Consider the following 19,406-nt stretch of genomic DNA (forward strand, 5'->3'; position numbering starts at 1 on the left):
TCACTGTGGGAACTGTGTAGGAAAGAGTGACTTTTTTTTCCCCGATTGTGGCGGGGTGCCTCCTCCCCCCCCCCCACTTGATTGGAGGCCTCACACTTCTTTTCAATAGTTCAACAATTTTTAAAGAAATGATGTTATTTCAAACGATGTATGTAACGTGCAGTTCGGCTCACAGTGCCTGCTTGAAAAGCTGGATTGAATTGTTCTGATATCTGATGTACAAAGAGATGAAACACCACTACGATTGCCCCAGTCTTCCTTCTTTTCCATGATGAAAGAACTACCGTAGGAGTTAGTTAATCATTTAAAGCAGCTACTGTGAGGCCACTTTGCAATGCAGTTTTTAGGATAGTGAAATTTTCTTATGGAATGGCTAAGGCTACCAGATTTTGTGGGCTGCAGAAATCTAGAGCATCATTAGATAGCAGCACAGAAATACAGAAATTTCTCAACTGCTCTCTAGGGGCCCATCCAGTTTTTTGTAGTACAATGCCCTAGAAATGGCTAAGCAGAGAACTCAGGTAATTTCATCCACACCAAGTCACTTCAACTATTCCCAGATAAAAATCTGTGGTATGACAATGCAGTGCAACATGGTGTATATGCCAAGTGCTAGAGTCCTATAATACCATCGGAAGATGAGACCCCCAGGTCGGGAGATGGTCAAAATGCTACTGGGGAGGAACAGAGGATGAGTTCAACTAGCCCCAGACGTGATGGCGCAGCTAGCTCAAAGCCGAAAGGATGGCTAGCGGCCGACGGTGCTGGTGGTGAACGGCGAATCTGATGTTCTAAGGATCAACACACCATTGGAACCTGGAATGTAAGATCTATGAGCCAGGGCAAATTGGATGTGGTTATTGGTGAGATGTCAAGATTAAAGATAGACATTTTGGGCGTCAGTGAACTGAAATGGACTGGAATGGGCCACTTCACATCAAATGACCACCAGATCTACTACTGTGGACAAGAGGACCACAGAAGAAATGGAGTAGCCTTCGTAATTAATAGTAAAGTGGCTAAAGCAGTGCTTGGATACAATCCAAAAAACGACAGAATGATCTCAATTCGAATTCAGGGCAAGCCATCTAACATCACAGTGATCCAAATATACGCCCCAACCACAGATGCTGAAGAAGCTGAAGTAGAGCAGTTCTATGAGGATCTGCAGCACCTACTGGACAACACGCGTAAAAGAGATGTTATTTTCATCACGGGAGACTGGAATGCTAAGGTGGGCAGTCAGATGACACCTGGAATTACAGGTAAGCATGGCCTGGGAGAACAAAACGAAGCAGGACATAGGCTGATAGAATTTTGCCAAGACAACTCACTCTGCATAACAAACACTCTCTTCCAACAACCTAAGAGACGGCTTTATACATGGACTTCACCAGATGGACAACACTGAAATCAGATTGACTACATCCTTTGCAGCCAAAGGTGGCGGACATCTATACAGTCGGCAAAAACAAGACCTGGAGCTGACTGTAGTTCAGATCATGAACTTCTTCTTGCACAATTTAGGATCAGACTAAAGAGATTAGGGAAGACCCACAGATCAGCTAGATATGAGCTCACTAATATTCCTAAGGAATATGCAGTGGAGGTGAAGAATTGATTTAAGGGACTGGACTTAGTAGATAGGGTCCTGGAAGAACTATGGACAGAAGTTCGCAACATTGTTCAGGAGGTGGCAACAAAATACATCCCAAAGAAAGAGAAAACCAAGAAGGCAAAATGGCTGTCTGCTGAGACACTAGGAGTAGCCCAAGAAAGAAGGAAAGCAAAAGCAAAAATTAAATGCAAAATTCCAGAGGTTAGCCAGAAAAGATAAGGAATTATTTTTTAAACAAGCAATGCGCAGAAGTGGAAGAAGACAATAGAATAGGAAGGACAAGAGACCTCTTCAAGAAAATTAGAAACATCGGAGGTAAATTCCAGGCAAAAATGGGTATGATCAAAAACAAAGATGGCAAGGACCTAACAGAAGAAGAAGAGATCAAGAAAAGGTGGCAAGAATATACGGAAGACCTGTATAGGAAGGATAACAATATTGGGGGACAGCTTTGACGGTGTGGTCAGTGAGCTAGAGCCAGACATCCTGAAGAGTGAGGTTGAATGGGCCTTAAGAAGCATTGCTAATAACAAGGCAGCAGGAGACGACGGCATCCCAGCTGAACTATTCAAAATCTTGCAAGATGATGCTGACAAGGTAATACATGCTATATGCCAGCAAATTTGGAAAACACAAGAATGGCCATCAGATTGGAAAAAATCAACTTATATCCCCATACCAAGAAAGGGAAACACTAAAGAATGTTCAAACTATCGAACAGTGGCACTCATTTCACATGCCAGTAAGGTAATGCTCAAGATCCTGCAAGGTAGACTTCAGCAATTCATGGAGCGAGAATTGCCAGATGCACAAGCTGGGTTTAGAAAAGGCAGAGGAACTAGGGACCAAATTGCCAATATCTGCTGGATAATGGGAAAAGCCAGGGAGTTTCAGAAAAACATCTATTTCTGTTTTATTGACTATTCTAAAGCCTTTGACTGTGTGGACCATAACAAATTGTGGCAAGTTCATAGTGGTATGGGGATACCAAGTCATCTTGTCTGCCTCCTGAAGAATCTGTATAACGACCAAGTAGCAACAGTAAGAACAGACCACGGAACAATGGACTGGTTTATGATTGGGAAAGGAGTACGGCAGGGCTGTATACTCTCACCCTACCTATTCAACTTGTATGCAGAACACATCATGCGACATGCTGGGCTTGAGGAATCCAAGGCTGGAGTTAAAATCGCTGGAAGAAACATGAACAATCTCAGATATGCAGATGATACCACTTTGATGACTGAAAGCGAAGAGGAACTGAGGAGCCTTATGATGAAGGTGAAAGAAGAAAGTGCAAAAGCTGGCTTGCAGCTAAACCTCAAAAAAACCAAGATTATGGCAACCAGATTGATTGATAACTGGCAAACAGAGGAAGAAAATGTAGAGGCAGTGAAAGACCTTGTATTTCTAGGTGCAAAGATTACTGCAGATGCTGACTGCAGTCAGGAAATCAGAAGACGTTTAATCTTTGGGAGAAGAGCAATGACAAATCTCAATAAAATAGTTAAGAGCAGAGACATCACACTGACAACAAAGGTCCGCATAGTTAAAGCAATGGTGTTCCCCGTAGTAACATATGGCTGCGAGAGCTGGACCATAAGGAAGGCTGAGAGAAGGAAGATAGATGCTTTTGAACTGTGGTGTTGGAGGAAAATTCTGAGAGTGCCTTGGACTGCAAGAAGATCAAACCAGTCCATCCTCCAGGAAATAAAGCCAGACTGCTCACTTGAGGGAATGATATTAAAGGCCAAACTGAAATACTTTGGCCACATAATGAGAAGACAGGACACCCTGGAGAGGATGCTGATGCTAGGGAGAGTGGAAGGCAAAAGGAAGAGGGGCCGACCAAGGGCAAGATGGATGGATGATATTCTAGAGGTGACAGACTCGTCCCTGGGGGAGCTGGGGGTGTTGACGACCGACAGGAAGCTCTGGCGTGGGCTGGTCCATGAAGTCACATAGAGTCAGAAGCAACTGATTGAATGAACAACAAAGAGTCCTATATTCCAAATCCTTAATCATGTTAGGAGACATTTTTAGCAGGCATAAAGAAGCATTTGAAATAATATGTGTACAATATTTTTCTACAATTATGATCTGATCCTGTAAAATGCTTTCAAATTCTGCTGAAATAAATAAACAAGCAAATAAGTAGAAAATATTCCTATTCTGCCGGCAGAATTGCTGGCAGAATTGCAAGGGGAGATAGGAAAGAAATATAATTATCTAAATATTGTTTCTAATTATCTTGAGCCATTAACTCTCTAGATTCTCATTCAAAATGAGGAAATCTTAATTGCCTTTTAATATCTGCCTCTTGTATTCAATTGCATCTGTGGGAGCTATGTTTATGCTCTACAAACCTATTTAGAATTCTTGACTGTAAAACTTGGAAAAGTATTCACTAAGGAGAAAACAATTGCTGAAACCAGTATTTTAAGATACTAGTTCCAGTTCTTTCTTTGTATTATGCTACTAGCAAACCTCAGCTTCATAGCACTGCCATGATAAAACATGAGCATGCAAAATCACAGTTGAAGCAAACATAAAACAGTGGAGATTTCCCTGATTTTTTTCTGTTGATTTGAGGGTTCCATGCCTCGTCTAATAGTCTTATTATATGCTACTGCACCTGCCATGACAGTTTTATTGAAGTGCCTGGGCACTGTTTTGAGAAACAACTAACCTGGGAGGTACATTTCTATGGTTCTTGGCGCTTGAGACATTCCAGTGTCAGCACCTCAGCATATGCAAGGCAATATGCCTCTTGCTTTGGTCCTGTTAATCAACATCACTCGAGTGGAAAAGGGATGGCAGAGAGGAACCTATTGTGAACAAGACCCAAACTTCTGTGGGATTTGGATCTGTTTTATTATGTGTTTTGGGCAGGTGAAACATAGATTTTGTATGTTGTGAGCTTTCATTTCCAAGTCTGGATGCTATTATTAGACAGCCATTCACTGGGTGACTTGGAGCAATTTATTGCCTACCCAATTTGACCTTAAAGACTGGCTATTAGGATAGTAGTGGACAACTTTGCATAGCTGGGAGCTACTTGCACACCCATAATTACGTGCAACATATCTGGAACGCCATGAACTACTTCCTGTTCAAGAGGATTTACTTCTGGAAAGCTTTTGTTTCACAGCCAGAATAGCTGGTCTAACAAGAAAAAAATCAGTGTTCTAGAGCTCCCTGGAAAGAGATTTTTTCCATATGCCTAATACATCATTTTGGGAGGAAGGCCATGGTGAGAAGGACAGTGACATAATGATGTCATTAGAGAGAATAAGGTGAAACTTGAGACCCTGTTGGTTTGTTGGTTCAGGGGAAGTTTTTGAGGCTTAAAACATCTTTGTTCATTCAATCCAAAATCTGGCAGGAAAATGTACCTCTATTATTTAGTGCTTTGTGCTGCTGAAAACTCTGGAGACACCAGGTACTGAAACATTAATAATAGTAATTGATGGTGATGATGATGGGCTGGGTGCCTCAGGAAGCCAGTAGCTCATAATACCCACATCTGAGCAGTGCGTCTCCAATGTCTCCAAATTGCAGAGACAAATGGTTCCTTTACTATCCCAAATTATGTTCTATTGATGGAACATAAGAACACAAAGTGTTGATGTTGGTGTTTCTCTCCAAGTATCTGTAAAGATGCTGCAATAGATATTGTATATCTTATGTTTTCTTTTGCTTTGCTTTGTTTTAAATCAAGCTTGTATATCAACCAACCAGAGCTCCTTGTCTAGTTGTCTGTTGTCTGGGCCCTTAATAATGGTAGCAGTTACTAGCTTTGCTAGGAAGGACTTACATCATTAGACATGGTGTAATTGGTGCTGTGGGATTTGTAGTAAATTAGATATCAGCTGCATAAACAAGCAAACTTCCTCCGAGGTTAATTATGTGTGGAAACACTAGCTGAAAGTTTGCATGTCACCTTAGAGACAGGGCTCTGAAGCAGAGAAGAAACAAAGAATGTACAGCCTGCCTGTCTGCAATATAGTAGTTCATATCTCCAACAATGCTATACTCTACTCTCTGCACAGCTGCAGAGTCCTCTCCAACCATCCCATAAGCAGTACAGTGAGATGGAATTCTGCATTCACCACTTAAGACAAAGAGTGTCTTCATCCTTGATTATCACACAAAGTACTCCTTCTTTCTTACTAGATGTTTAGCCTTGTTGCAAGGCAACTGATGTCTCTGCTATACTCAGATGGGACTCCCTTATTACTAAGAGCAAATCAGAGGGGAACAGGCTTTGACCTCATGTAAAAAGAAATAAGCTCTCTTTTCTTTTTTTTCCCAAGGACTGAACAAGAGATAGAGCTGAGATGGTCAGTGAAGCCATTTTATTTGACCTAGAGGCTCTTCCAAGGATGTTTGACTGTCATATAGGTGGTGTGCATCTTCACCATAGCTACCTACTTAGAGACTTTCAGCTCTTGAGTAGCATGAGAGGAGCCACACTCAAGCAGTGTGAGACCAGGGCAAAAAAATGGGGAAGTGGGCAAATGAAAAATTAAATTTGATTCTATTTAGATTAAATAAAAATCTAATTAAAATTAAACTTATTAAATACAGATAATATGATTCTCATATGTCAAATAATTTTTCACTTCAGTCTCATTAAAAATTATAATTAATTATAATTAATTATAATTATATTAATTATAATAAGAGAGCCAGTTTGGTCTAGTGGTTAAGGCAACGGGCTAGAAACCAGGAGACTGAGAGTTCTAGTCCCAGCTTAGGCCTGAAAGCCGGCTGGGTGGCCTTGGGCCAGTCATCCTCTCTCAGCCCAACTCACCTCACAGGGTGGTGGTTGTGGGGAAAATAGGGGGAGGAGGGAGTATTAAGTATGTTCCCTACCTTGAGTTATTTAAAAAATAATAATAAAGGTGGGATGATAGGCAGGTAGGCAGGCCGGCCGGCAGGCAGGCAGGCAGGCCGGCCTGGGCCAGATTGTGTGCCTTGGTCTCCCTGCACCAGGGGTTGTTTTCTTCCCTTGAATGATGTTTTAATGCAGGATGCCCTGCTCTGTTCACACAAAAGAGCAGGGCATCTTTTGAGTTTTAGTTACCAGGAGCAGGGCATCTTTTGAGTTTTAGTTACCAGGCTGTCCTTCACTGGTGGAGCTGTTAGCATTTCACTTGTACGAGTCACTGAGCCAAACTGTCCTTTTCATGCAAAGCTTCCTGATAAGGCTTGCTAACAGGAAGCAACAGGAATCCTACTCACCTCACTGAACTCATTCTCTCCTGGAAGAGCAGGGGTCTGATGCTCTGTGGAGGGCTGCCCCCAGAGAATAAAATGAGTGGGGAAATTAGCACTCTTGAACAGTTTGACCCTGCCTTGCAAAGTTCTAATAGAGCCTGGTACTGAGCTGCATCCCTCCCTCCCTCCCTCCCTCCATGGTGACATCATCTGGAAAATATGAATGAGAGAAATTACTCAAGCAAGATAAAGTCTTTTTGGATCTGTACATTTTGTTTTTATCATTCACAGTGTGTTTAAACCATGGATGGTGAGCTTATGTATTCTCAGAGGCCACAGTGAAGGGCTGAGGAGCAAGATTGTTCAAACTGACCCAATCTTCCCATATAAGGAGTGCCATGCTGCATAGTTGTCTTTAAAGAAGGGTTTTCTTTTTTTTAATCCATTCAGTCATGCCGGATTCTTGGAGATTGCCTGGACAAGTCCCTGCAGTTTTCTTGGCAAGATTTTTCAGAAGTGGTTTGCCCTTGCCTCCTTTCTAGGGCTGAGAGAATATGACTGGCCCAAGGTCACCCAGCTGGCTTCATGCTTAAGGTGGGACTAGAACGCACAGTCTCCCGGTTTCTAGCCTGGTGCCTTAACCACTACCCCAAACTGGCTCTCTTTTAAAGAAGTACTTGGAGTTGAATAAAATTGCTGGTAGGACGATCAGCTTGGGTTCCTTAGTTTAGAGCATGCAAAAGACAGAAGATATTTTAGAATACTTTGAAATGCATTCTTCGTCAGAGTGAGGATCTAGGGCAGTACAATGCCTGCATGAAGATGCATTAAGATATTATTTAAAATATGACGGGTTATGGGTGCCATTTTTTAAGGTAATAAAAAATGGCACCCATAACCCCTGTCATATTTTAAATAATACCTTAATTCATCAAATTTTAAATAATATCTAAATCATATTTTTAAAAATCTGGCCAAATTATCACATCTCAGGGTTTTGATCCTGGTAGTCTTCAATTGCACATGAAGAGAAGGGGAGCTGGAGGAGAGAATATATGATTAAGAAGCTTGTGCCATTGACTCCACCAAGGAATTGAGAGGAAGAGAGTATAAGAGGTAAAACCATATAAAGAAAAGCAGTCCATCCTGAAAAGGTCAGAACTTTCTGGAAAATAGCAAGGTGTACATATACCCAAAGATATCTAGTAGAGCAAGCATATACTTGAGAAGCTGGCTTCAAAAGTCAGGTTGCAAGCATTTAGCTAAGGCCTTTACATGAAATTTCCAAAGTAATTCTTACTCAAGTTACATATATTGTAGATAGAACAAAAAATTATTTTGAAGGCTCAAAATAAATTCTCTGTGTTATGGCAGCAGCTTTAGTCCTTGAAAGAATGACATATTTTTGACAAATTCATTTATAAAATAAAAAGCTTCAAAATAATCTCTTAAAGAGTGGTTATATTCTGCCCTCTTGTGGAGCAGTTGAGCCTTTTATCTCTTTCACTTCCAACCTCAAAAGGTCTTTTTGGATAATCACCCACATTTCAACCTTGTGGACTCCCAAGTCAGTTCAGTCTTCATATTTCCATTCACTGTGATTAACAGCAGGAAAATATGAACCTTTTGAACAAGTACAGTGACATTCAGAATAATTGCATATTGAAACTTGAAATGGGCTTTCAGAACTTTGAACCGAGTGCAAACATGGTTTGCCATTAGCTTGACACCAGCTGTTTCTTGACAAAGTTGTGTGATTTTGGAAGATGGTTACTGTATTTCCTAAAGCAGGTTGCTGAATCATTTGGTTCCTAAAGTTATGCATGAAAATGTTCCTTTCAAACCAGTTAATTATTAATAATTATCCATTCCCAAGACCATAAATTGTATTCTTGTGAGCCCCTGATGCTTTGTTTACTTTTATGCTTCAGAAATATTTAGTATTAGAGCTATTGCTTATTGGGAATTAATGGGGCTACTCATTAACTCACATTGAATATTTGGAACAAATCTAGAGGGAACCACATGCTCTATTCAGAAGAATCCTGCTGACTTTTTATTGCAAGACTGATTTTGAGCCTTTATTTAGTTTATATAATCTCTTGAATATTTCAGTTTTAATCTTTTTCTTTGCAACATGTCATCTTTTGTCTCTGAAAAGTGGTTTGGCAAGAATAAATTGCTGGGACTTGTTGCAGCATTAAAAACTGTTTAATGTCACACAGAAGAGTTGATTTTCTTTATGAACGGCAGAATAACTGGCTATTTGTAGGTCGAACTAAAATATTTACAAAAACATTCCTGAATACTTTCTTGACCCATTTTGTTTTCTTAAAACCCTGCATTATATTTTTTATTTTGTTTTTGAGGAGACACATTTGAATAGTCTGGGTAACACAGTCTTTGGTAAAAGATGGAGGAAATTTTTAAGATGTGTAGTTCCATTCAGTGAGAACATTAAGAAGAAGTATAAAGATGGAAGCCAGCGGAACTACAAAAATAATTCAGTGGGTTGTTCTTAGCTGTATTTTATATGGTACAGAGCAGAGCAGGAACATGAAACATCCTTTGGCTTTGTTCACAGACATGTTTCTTAAAGTGTAGGAAGGAGCAATACAGAGCTGGCTGCCAATGCGATACTTAGTCCCCCAGTTTATTTTTGCCACATGGTAATATGTGACACACCACACAATCATTTTCCAACCTTTTCTCTCTCAAGCCTTTCTGCATGTCTGTTTCTGTCAGTGTAGAGTTACAAAGGCCCTGCTACCCAATCAGAACAGAGCTTTATTTCAAATCTCCCTTGAACTGCAAGGAAATTGGCCTACAATCAAGCATCAAGAATTCAGAGTCATCCCCTTAGCTGTATCTGGTGAGGTTGTATTGGGAAGCTTGCAGCCCTATGGCCCAGCCCAGCCTACGTTCAGAGACCTCCACAGTCAGCTCAGACTAGCACAGGGCAGAGGAAGTCTTGTGAACTTTTTCACAGTGCAGTCTTATTTGATGAAATATAATTTACTTTTCAAGGGGAAGAGAGACATTTTAGAGAAATTCTAATGGATGGAGGGTGGTATCCCTGAATTGTTTAGTTATGAGGTAGCTCAGAGGCAAGTGTGAGTGTCCTGCCTTTCATTGTACTATTCCTCCATGCAAGACAAGACATCAGGAGGACACACCTTCCACTGGACTTTTTCAGATTCAGTAGCGGTGTTGGGTAAGGTAGGAAGGCGTGTCCTCCCCTTGAGAAATTAATTGCAAAATTTCTTCTTCCCCTGGAGAAATCATTCATCCAACTCTTGTGACTACAATTCAAAGCAGAATTTTGAAAGGCTATTTCTGGCTGCTTTGCCATAATAAAAATTGGCTGCTTTGCCATAATAAAAAGTTCTTACCATCTATCAAAACTTTACTTTCCCTCTTACTTCATCAAGCGCTGCTGCTGAGAGAGGCTTTGTTGTTTTCTGTTCAGCTATTTCAGGAGAGGAAGGGAGTTAAGATACCACTGATACCACAACATTTATTTAATTAAAAAACCCCAATGCTACTGATCTAGGGTATTGTAATGCACTTGTATATTATTTTTTTAACTATTCTGTTTTTATTTAAACTTCAGTCTTAAATGGCTGCAAAGGCTGCCTGTCAGGGTTGTGAATATATTTAAGTATCTATACCCAGGTAGTTCTTGCTTAGCGACCACTTGGGGCTGGCAACTTGGTTGTTAAGTGAAGCAGTCACTAAGTGAAACCACAACTGCTTCTGATCTTTGTTCAGCTTTGTTATGCTTTACGGTGAAGGTCGTAAATGCAAGGATTGGTTGTAAAGTTACTTTTCATCACCGTCATAACTGCAAACAGTTGGTAAAGGAGGACTACCTCTAATAGCCTTCCCCAGCTCTGTTGGCTGAGGTTGATAACAGTTTTAGATTCAAACATTATAAAATGCCCCCATGTATCTCTATGCTCTAAGTAGGTAGATTGTATATACATTCTGAGAGCTTCTAGATAACCCCTTGCTACCAATGAGCACCAAGACATGTATAGTTCCTAAAGCCAATGCATGCATATAGTCATCTAAAGTGTGAAGGTTCATGTGTTCAATTCCAGTAGAGGGTTTGAACCCCACAGAATAACATCTGGCTACCCACGTCTCAAGCATCCTAGTAAAGGATGAAACCAGTCACCTGGCACGTCCTGGTGGTCAATGTAACTGGATAGCTTAGAATGATTTCTTTACAAGAAACAGGACTCTAGTAATTGATTGACTTGTGGGTCTCCCTCTGTCTGATTCTCAATTAACATGGGAGTCTGGAAATAACATGGCAATTCTGTCTTTCCTTACAGGACTGTATGTGCTGGTGGGAGCAGGAGTGCTGATGATGATAGTAGGATTTTTTGGATGCTGTGGAGCAGCACGGGAGTCTCAGTGCCTGCTTGGAGCAGTAAGTAATAGACATGTATGGTAAGGTGATATGAGTGCTCTCTCAAATGCAAAATTTAGTAAATCATTGTTCATTAAGCCAAATGAGCAATACCTTCAGTTTAAGGTCCCAAGTTCTCCCTTTGCTGAAGTATTTGCATTTTGTTTCATTCCAAGTCCAAAACAGGGAAGTCTGTTTTTAAATACAAATATCAAACTGTAATTTAAGATCCTGGTTAGCAAACTGGTATTAAAACAAAACTATTTCTGACATAACAGAGAGCAGATCAAAGTTGGCATAAAAGGAAGAGAGATTTTTAAAAATAGCGGGTAGATCTGACACCATCCCCTGCTGAATAAATTATAGTTTATTAAGCCAGGACCCCTATATTGAAACCAATTTGCTGTACATTGGAAAAAAGAGGAGGGTGGATCATGTAAACTTTTGTATAAATGCAGTAACTTGGAGGTCCTTTTATTATCTACCCTTAATGACCCTGAAGTCATAATCAGAAGTAACTCACATTCAGCTTGACAGGACCTATTTCTATCTAAGTGGGCACAGGATTTCATGAAGCATTAATTGGCAACTCTATATTCACTTACTAGAATGCGGCCTCCTTGAATGTTGTGGGAGTTACTACTTGAGCAAAGCATGCACAGTGTCCTAACAGCCAGGAACCACGCTGAGACAAGGAACAGGTCTCTAGTGTTTTATTGCTGCTACATAACAGGAAAATCCTAACAAACTGAAGAAGCGTGGGAAAACCCAGACATATAAACCCCAAAGGTTAAGGCAGGCCCGATCTGTGTCTCTTGGAATGGCTACCTAATTCCTCAGTGCTACGCATGTGCTTTACAGTCTGGATGGGAGCCCCCTGCTCGCCATCCTTACTCATGACACACAGAATTCTATTGCAAAGGCTCTGGATATATTGCAGTGTTAGAACACCTCTTTGATAATTTCTTTGTTCCAACCTTTCCCTGAAGTGTGAAATTATCCTGATTTAACAAAAGTTGAACTAGAACCTCCCCTTTGCCCATTTATCCTTGGCCTATATAAAGTATTTCTTTTATTAAAACCACTATTTCTAAACCCCAAAGAAAATATTTACATGCTGCTTTCAAGATTCCATAAAAGTTTAACCTCTAATCTTATCTCCATTCTTTTGTAGTTTTTTACTTGCTTGTTGGTGATTTTTGCCGCTGAAATCACTGCAGGGGTTTTTGCTTTTCTGGGCAAGAAGACGGTAAGTGAAATCACGTGCTGTCCTAAATATCTTAAGCTAAAAAGATAGTTTAAAAGGGTAAAATCTCCTTTAAAGTTAAGTGCAACTCCCGGTGATTTCATGGATGTGTCTTGGCAAATATACAGAAAAGGTTTTCTCTTGCTTTCTTTGTAGAACCTTTTTTTTTACCTCCTAGGCTAACGTACAGATCTGATATCCCCTAACAGCATATACTGTCATTGATGTGGCAGTGTTTTGTATGAAATGGCATAACCTGCCCAGGCAACTTCCTTTTGCATCCTATCAGCCACACCCCATCCACCAGTCACGCTGCACCCCAGCCAAAGCCTAGAGCTTGCTTCCTTATGCCCCCAAAGTGCTACAGGTTCAATCTCTGACATGTCTATTTCTGTAAATAGCTAAAGCTTTCTACTCTAAGGTTGACTGTAGCCCTCTTTGTTGCCTCATTCTTACCTCCCTCCATCTTCTGTATATTCTCAAGTAGTAGAACCAGAGGACTGGAGGGAAGCCATGAGTTTCCTGTAACTGAACCTCTGCTGGTTTCCCCATTACCCTTCATATCTAATTAGGATGTCTGCTTGTTGTGGTTGTTATTTCTGCAGGCAGTCAATGAAGTCCAAGCTATCTACGAGGAAGCTTATGAAAACTACATCAATGATCAAACCAAAAACAAAACACTCATCACATTTCATGATGCAGTGAGTAACATGAATATGAATTCAAATATTTTGCTCACCAATGTTGCTTTTAGATGGTTTCAGAAGACCACTATTTGGTAATGAATCCTAGAATTCAATTTGTATAATGTTTGTCTTTCCCCTTCTGGAATTTTTCTTCCTACTGAAACCGGGCAAGATTCTATGTGACGCCTGATTTCAAAGTCTTTTAAAGTTAGTTTTCTGTGATTTCTTACTTTACTATAATCAGCAACCTTTCCAGCCTGTGGCACACACATCCTTCTAAATCTCGCTAAATTTGGAAATATTGCAGCATTTCATGAGATTCCTACTGCAGACCCTAGTAAAGTGCTGAAATCACATGCAGTATCTTGGAAGGACTGTGGGTATCATTGGCAGAAATGGATAACGAGTGTCCTGGCATGGAGACCATATTGATTTATTATAGTCATCCTCAAAGAAAGTCAGGTAGCATATATAAAACTATTTCTACCACCATTCCTTTAAAAAGATATTGGTACTTGCAAGACCGCCTTTACCAAGATAGTCTGTTTTACTCATGTCTACGGTGAAATATGTTTTACAAGTCCTGCCACGTATATTTCTGACGTCAACAGCTAAGTCTACTTTTTCCTTAGCATGGGCCTAGATCAGTGTTTCCCAAAGTGTGGTCTGGGGCTCAGAACCAGTTCTTGTAAAAGAAAAGAAAAAGAAACTATTCCTAGAAATTATGAAAAAGAAACCCTAGAAATTATGTAAATGATCACCCCCTCCCACCCAACTGAAGTGCTGGGTGCAGTCTCCCAAACACTCTGATTAAAAGGAAAGTGGAAAACTGTCCTCTGAAGTTTCCAACCAGAGTGTTGGTAAGTCAAAGACCTAAGCATTAAAAAACTTACTTTACCATGTGCAAAAGGCTATCCTCTATTTTGCACAGGTACTGTATAAAGTAATAGGGAAAAAAATAGGCTGCAAACAAACAGCAGTGCAGTGAACTGGCTCCCAGACCTAGATTTGGGCAGCTTGCCTTTGGAGTTGAGCAGTACCCCTTACTATTACAGTTTACAACAGGGTGGCTTAAAATGCTTATTTTTATCCATATTGTTACTATACACTAGACACATACGCGCACACACATATGAGAGCCAGTGTGGTGCAGCAGTTTGGCTGGCACTGGGGAGACTGGGTTTCAAGTCTATCCTTAACCATAAAGTCTAAGGGCCAATCACACTCTTTCAACCCAGCCCACCTCACAGGTTATTGTTGTGCAGATAAAATCTGGAGCCCTCCAGATTTGACAAAACATAAGCAAAACAAACAAGTAAATGCTGGGCAAAAAAGTGAAAAGTGATCCCATGTAAGCTATCTTGAGCTCCTGGAGGAAAAATGGAATATATTTCTTTTAAAAAAAAGATTAATACATGGCAATTTGAGAGTTTTCTTGAGCCAGAAAATGAGAGTGGAAAGCGTATAAAATTGTAAAACGAATAAGTAAGTAAATGCTTACAAGTATATGCTTGTTTTCAGTTATATAAAGTAAGTGGGCCTCTCCAGCCTTAGTCCACCATTTTCAAGTCTGCATGATGCCAGAATTGACATGAGTAGAACTCACCTGATCTAAGTATTTATTTAACTCTTAAATATGTGTCATCCATCACACTACAGTGGCAAGCCTCATTTATCCTGTCAGTTGACCTATGCCTCATTCCTTTGGCAGGCTTTCAGTCTCATTCACCACAGAAGCAGCCATAATGCCAAGTTTAAAATAAACTCTTACCACACATGTGACCATTTATTGTTCCTTCTTAGATAGTCGTCTTCTTCTTCTTCCTAGCATTTTCCCATTATCATGGGGTCTGCTTTTCAGATCCTGAAATGCCACTTTGCCCGATTGTCTGCATCCTCAGGGCACAGACCCTCAATTTGCATGTCCTTATTGATGGTGTCTTGCCATCTCTGTTTTGGTCCCCCACATGACCACCAGCCATCAATTTTAAGATGGTAAACTATTTTGACGACAGTGGAAGGTTCCGCTCTAAGGACATGTCCATACCAACAAAGCCGGCTTTCTCTCATCTTCTCTGTAATTAATGACATACCTAGTTGTTGTCAGATGGCATCATTTGTGACATGATCGAGCAGTGAGATGCCCAATATGCAATGGAGCATATGCATTTCCATAACATGGAGGCCGCTCTCTATACCCTTTATTGATGCCCAACACTGGGTTCCATACAGTGCCACAGGGCGAACGATCGTCTTATAGATCTTAGATTTGAGACGGGTTGGTATTTGTTTCTCACAAAGCACACCAGTGACTTCACACCAGCGCAACCAGGCTGCATTCACCCTCACTTGCACATCATCGCTGATGCCACCATCACCTTGGAGATGGGAGCCAAGGTACCGAAAGATATCCACCTTCTTTAGGTTTTCTCCATTATTTGGAGCATCCCATGGGTGGTTACAGTCTCTAGGTACTCAGTTTTCTTTATGTTCAGGTGGAGTCCAAAATGTCTGAGGTGGTCATATCCCATTTGGGTTGGGACCGAGCTGAACATGGACCCCGACGTCAGGCCATGGCAACAGGTTGGTTGGTATTTTAGTCACAAGACCATTCCTTCTTAGATAGTCACGGTGAGTAAATCCATGGCATAGGGCAAGACTGAGGGAAGGCCCAAGACAGCCCACTCACATTCAGAGTGGAACAGTCCATAATCCTGGCTGTGGTTGTTTCTTTTGTGTGCCTGGCTGAGCTTGAGTTCACTTAGCTTAAGAGACTTCATTGGAAACTGAACTATCTATCTATCTATCTATCTATCTATCTATTTATTTATTATCCTGCCTTTATTATTGTTATAAATAACTCAAGGGGGTGAACATACCTAATACTCCTTCCTCCTCCTCTTTTCCCCACAACAGCAACCCTGTGAAGTGAGTTGGGCTAAGAGAGAGTGACTGGCCCAAGGTCACCCAGCTGGCTTTCGTGCCTAAGGCAGGACTAGAACTCACAGACTCCTGGTTTCTAGCCCGTTGCCTTAACCACTAGACCAAACTGGCTCTCTTAACTTAATCCAATCCAATTTGGTTCTATTGTATAAGGTTGTACTTCCAATCAGCAGCTAATATGCAGGAAGACCCACACATTCCTTTGTTTCCAGTGCTGTAAGATTTTAAGCAGCATGTTGCTTTGCCATAGCAAAATGTGGGCAGCAGGTTGGTGGATTCAAAAATGACAGACCCACAAATGAGGTAGAAGCTGAGATGGTTTTTTAGACAAAATAGACCAAAAGAATAACTTGAACTGCAAAGTTTAACATATAGGACCTATTCACAGATAAAGCAACAAACCAAGAAACAGCAGCATTCAATAGAGGAACGTGAATACAGAACAGAAACTCAGCTGTTGGGAGCCCCGTCCTTATCACAGACAACACAAAATGTTCCTCTGATGATGCTGGCTGGTGCATAGCACATTTCCTGTGCAGGCCTGTGTTGAAACTCATCCTTATATTTTGAAAAGTCTTTGATTGTTTATACCTCGTCTGTTGGTTATCAATAGTTTAAGTAAGATGGTGGTAGCTCATACCTCAAACCCTCCCTGCCAGAAGTGGCTGACCCTCGAGTTAGCAAAGCTCTTCTAAAAGGAAGAGATATGCCTCTTGAGCCAGGCTACATCAGAAATGAGAAACATCTGGAGGTAGGGGGATTGAAGGGGGAAGCTCATACACTCACTTTTAAAAATCTAAGGCCTTACCAAGCCATGAGATACACAAGAATACAGAAGAGAAGCTATTTTACACAGGAAAGCAGAGAGGAAATTGGGCACACCATTTATTTCTCTTCAACCTTTCCATAAACTTTCACAATAGCACTATAAATGTAGAGCTTTCCTGTGTAGCTTTCCTGGCCACAGCTGCCACTTGCTCATCAGGCAGGAGCTATGAGTCCAGGAAGACCCCCAGATTGTACATTGTTCTTGAATAGACAATTGCCACCCTATCCAAGGTTAAAGATGGAATATCCCCAGACCTAGGTGGCCCTAATATCCACTGCCACTCCAACCCGGTAAGTATGAATTGGAGATGGTTCCTCCACATCCACAAATTGGACTGAAATTATTAATACATGTTATGCTTTGCAAACAAGTATAAATTTTGAATGATATAATTGGAGTAAACGTATTTTGGATTTTCCAGTAGGTTTGTATGGAATGCTGTGGATTTGAAAATGATTATTTTTGGAAGATTTGTAACATGTTACCTCTTTCCTTTCAGCTTCAATGCTGTGGAAAAGATAGTGACGCTCAAGTAAAGCCCACCTGTCCAAAAGACATTGAGTTGCCCAAAGTAAGTGCCTCTAACAGTCATGTCTTTCTGACAGTGAAGCCAAAAATAGCCTAGGAATGGGATAAGACATGGTGGGAATATCATGTCTGGAGCCAGATGAGATAGTCTGGACAGGAGCCATTTGGCACCAAAGTAGGATGCCAGTAGGATGACTGTTAAGCACTTTGTTTGCTTTGCCAATTATATACACTTTTGCAAGATATTTTGCAAAATAAAGCAAGCAGTATTTATTGTAGCCAGCTTGCTTCCTCTGCCCTTCCTATTTGCTTGCAACCTCCCAGAATGTCAGAATGGTCATTACAATTTCCTGGTTTTCATAGAACGAAAAATCTCAGAATTTTTTTTTAATCTACTTTTCACGCTAATGAAACTTTCCTTCCATATTGAGTAGCAGTATGGATGAGTGATCTTCATCAAGATCATAATGCAGAAGAAAAGGTTAAAGGCCACAGTGCAATCATGTCCATAGTTTGCTGTTTAATTTTAAAAAAGAAATGAATTACGTACGTTCTATTGTTTGGCAATGTATAGGTTAATACAAACCATGTATATGTGAGGATGCCTAGATTATTCATGCAGCTTGCAGCATAAACAGACCATGTTGGTTCCCTCACCCTTACTGAATGGCTGCTTGAGAGGTTAGCTTAGCCTGATCTGTGTTCTTGAACCACAGCTTCTGGCTGTCCTTATCTTAGAGGCCACTTAATGCTGAGGCCAAAAAGAATTACATGGCAGACCTAACCAAATGAACTTCCCTTTTCGGGGGAGATGGGCGGTGATGGAAATTTGAAATATAAATAAAAGAAAGAAAGAAACTCAATTTTGGATACCTGACCTTTCACAGCCAGTTCAAACAAGATAATCCAGACAAACACAGTTGACAATCTAACTTTATTTTCAGTGAAAATAAGTTATGTGAATATCATGGATAATGTATGCCATATAGTTCAGTTCTTCTTCACTGATCTTCCTGTCTACAGAAATAGCTTGTGCATGCATGCCACACCACTTCATGTTGCAGTATAATTCTGTACTCCAGCATTATTCATACACAGACTGTGTACAGACTTGGAAGGTTGCACTGTATAACTAGGAGAGGCAGAAGCTGTAGTGGGGAAGGAAGAGAATGAAGTCACAGGCATCTGCAGGGGAGGTAAATAAGGAAGCTTGCATCAAATATATAAGGGGCACAGCTTGCATCCTGACATTGTGACACTTGTTGTGTCATTCTGATGAAACCATCATATTCTGCAGATGCCTATGTATATAACTATCTCAATGAACCAAGGCTGCTTTGCAGTATAGATAAGAGGGAAAGCAGCAAAGTTAAAGGCCACTTTGTTGTCAATCAATTAAAAAAGAAAAATTAAAGATTTTCACAAAAGTAATTGTGAGCCTCCCAGAGTTGCTTAAGATGGGCGGCCATATAAATCTTTTAAATAAATAAATAAAAAAGTAAAAAAAAAGTGAAATAATAAACAGTAAGGTTAAAGAAAAGAAAAATGATACAAAAAGTATGAAAAGAAATAGAAATAGAAATAAAGGTACATAAAAGAAGCGACTTCCATCTTCTTTACAATAGTTACAAACTTATTCTCTCTCCTCCCTCATTAAAATTACATCATAATTCCCTTCTTCCATATTCAACCCTTTTTAATCAGCAAATCCATAAATCACGAGTTCATTTTTTTTCCATTTTCAGCAAGAAGTCCATAAGAGATTTCCAGTCTTTAATAAAAGTATTTACTGTCTTATCACTGATCAAACAGGTCAATTTTGCCATTGCTGCAAATTCCATCATCTTCACAATCCACTCCTCCATTGTGGGTATTTCAGTATTTTTCTATCTTTGTGCATATGTTGTCAATCCCTT

General features: G+C 40.4%; 1 protein-coding gene across 1 annotated transcript in view; it reads left to right on the top strand.

The window, feature by feature from the left end:
- TSPAN2 (tetraspanin 2) overlaps positions 1-19,406 on the top strand; it is a 65,765-nt gene that overhangs the window by 38,799 nt on the left and 7,560 nt on the right. The window contains exons 3-6 of the mRNA XM_063297375.1: positions 11,182-11,279; positions 12,433-12,507; positions 13,110-13,205; positions 17,462-17,533. Of these exons, the coding sequence (XP_063153445.1) occupies positions 11,182-11,279; positions 12,433-12,507; positions 13,110-13,205; positions 17,462-17,533 (341 nt within the window). The remainder of the gene's footprint in view (positions 1-11,181; positions 11,280-12,432; positions 12,508-13,109; positions 13,206-17,461; positions 17,534-19,406) is intronic.

This window comes from Candoia aspera, chromosome 3, assembly GCF_035149785.1.
Source record: "Candoia aspera isolate rCanAsp1 chromosome 3, rCanAsp1.hap2, whole genome shotgun sequence".
NCBI classification, from domain to species: Eukaryota; Metazoa; Chordata; class Lepidosauria; order Squamata; family Boidae; genus Candoia; species Candoia aspera.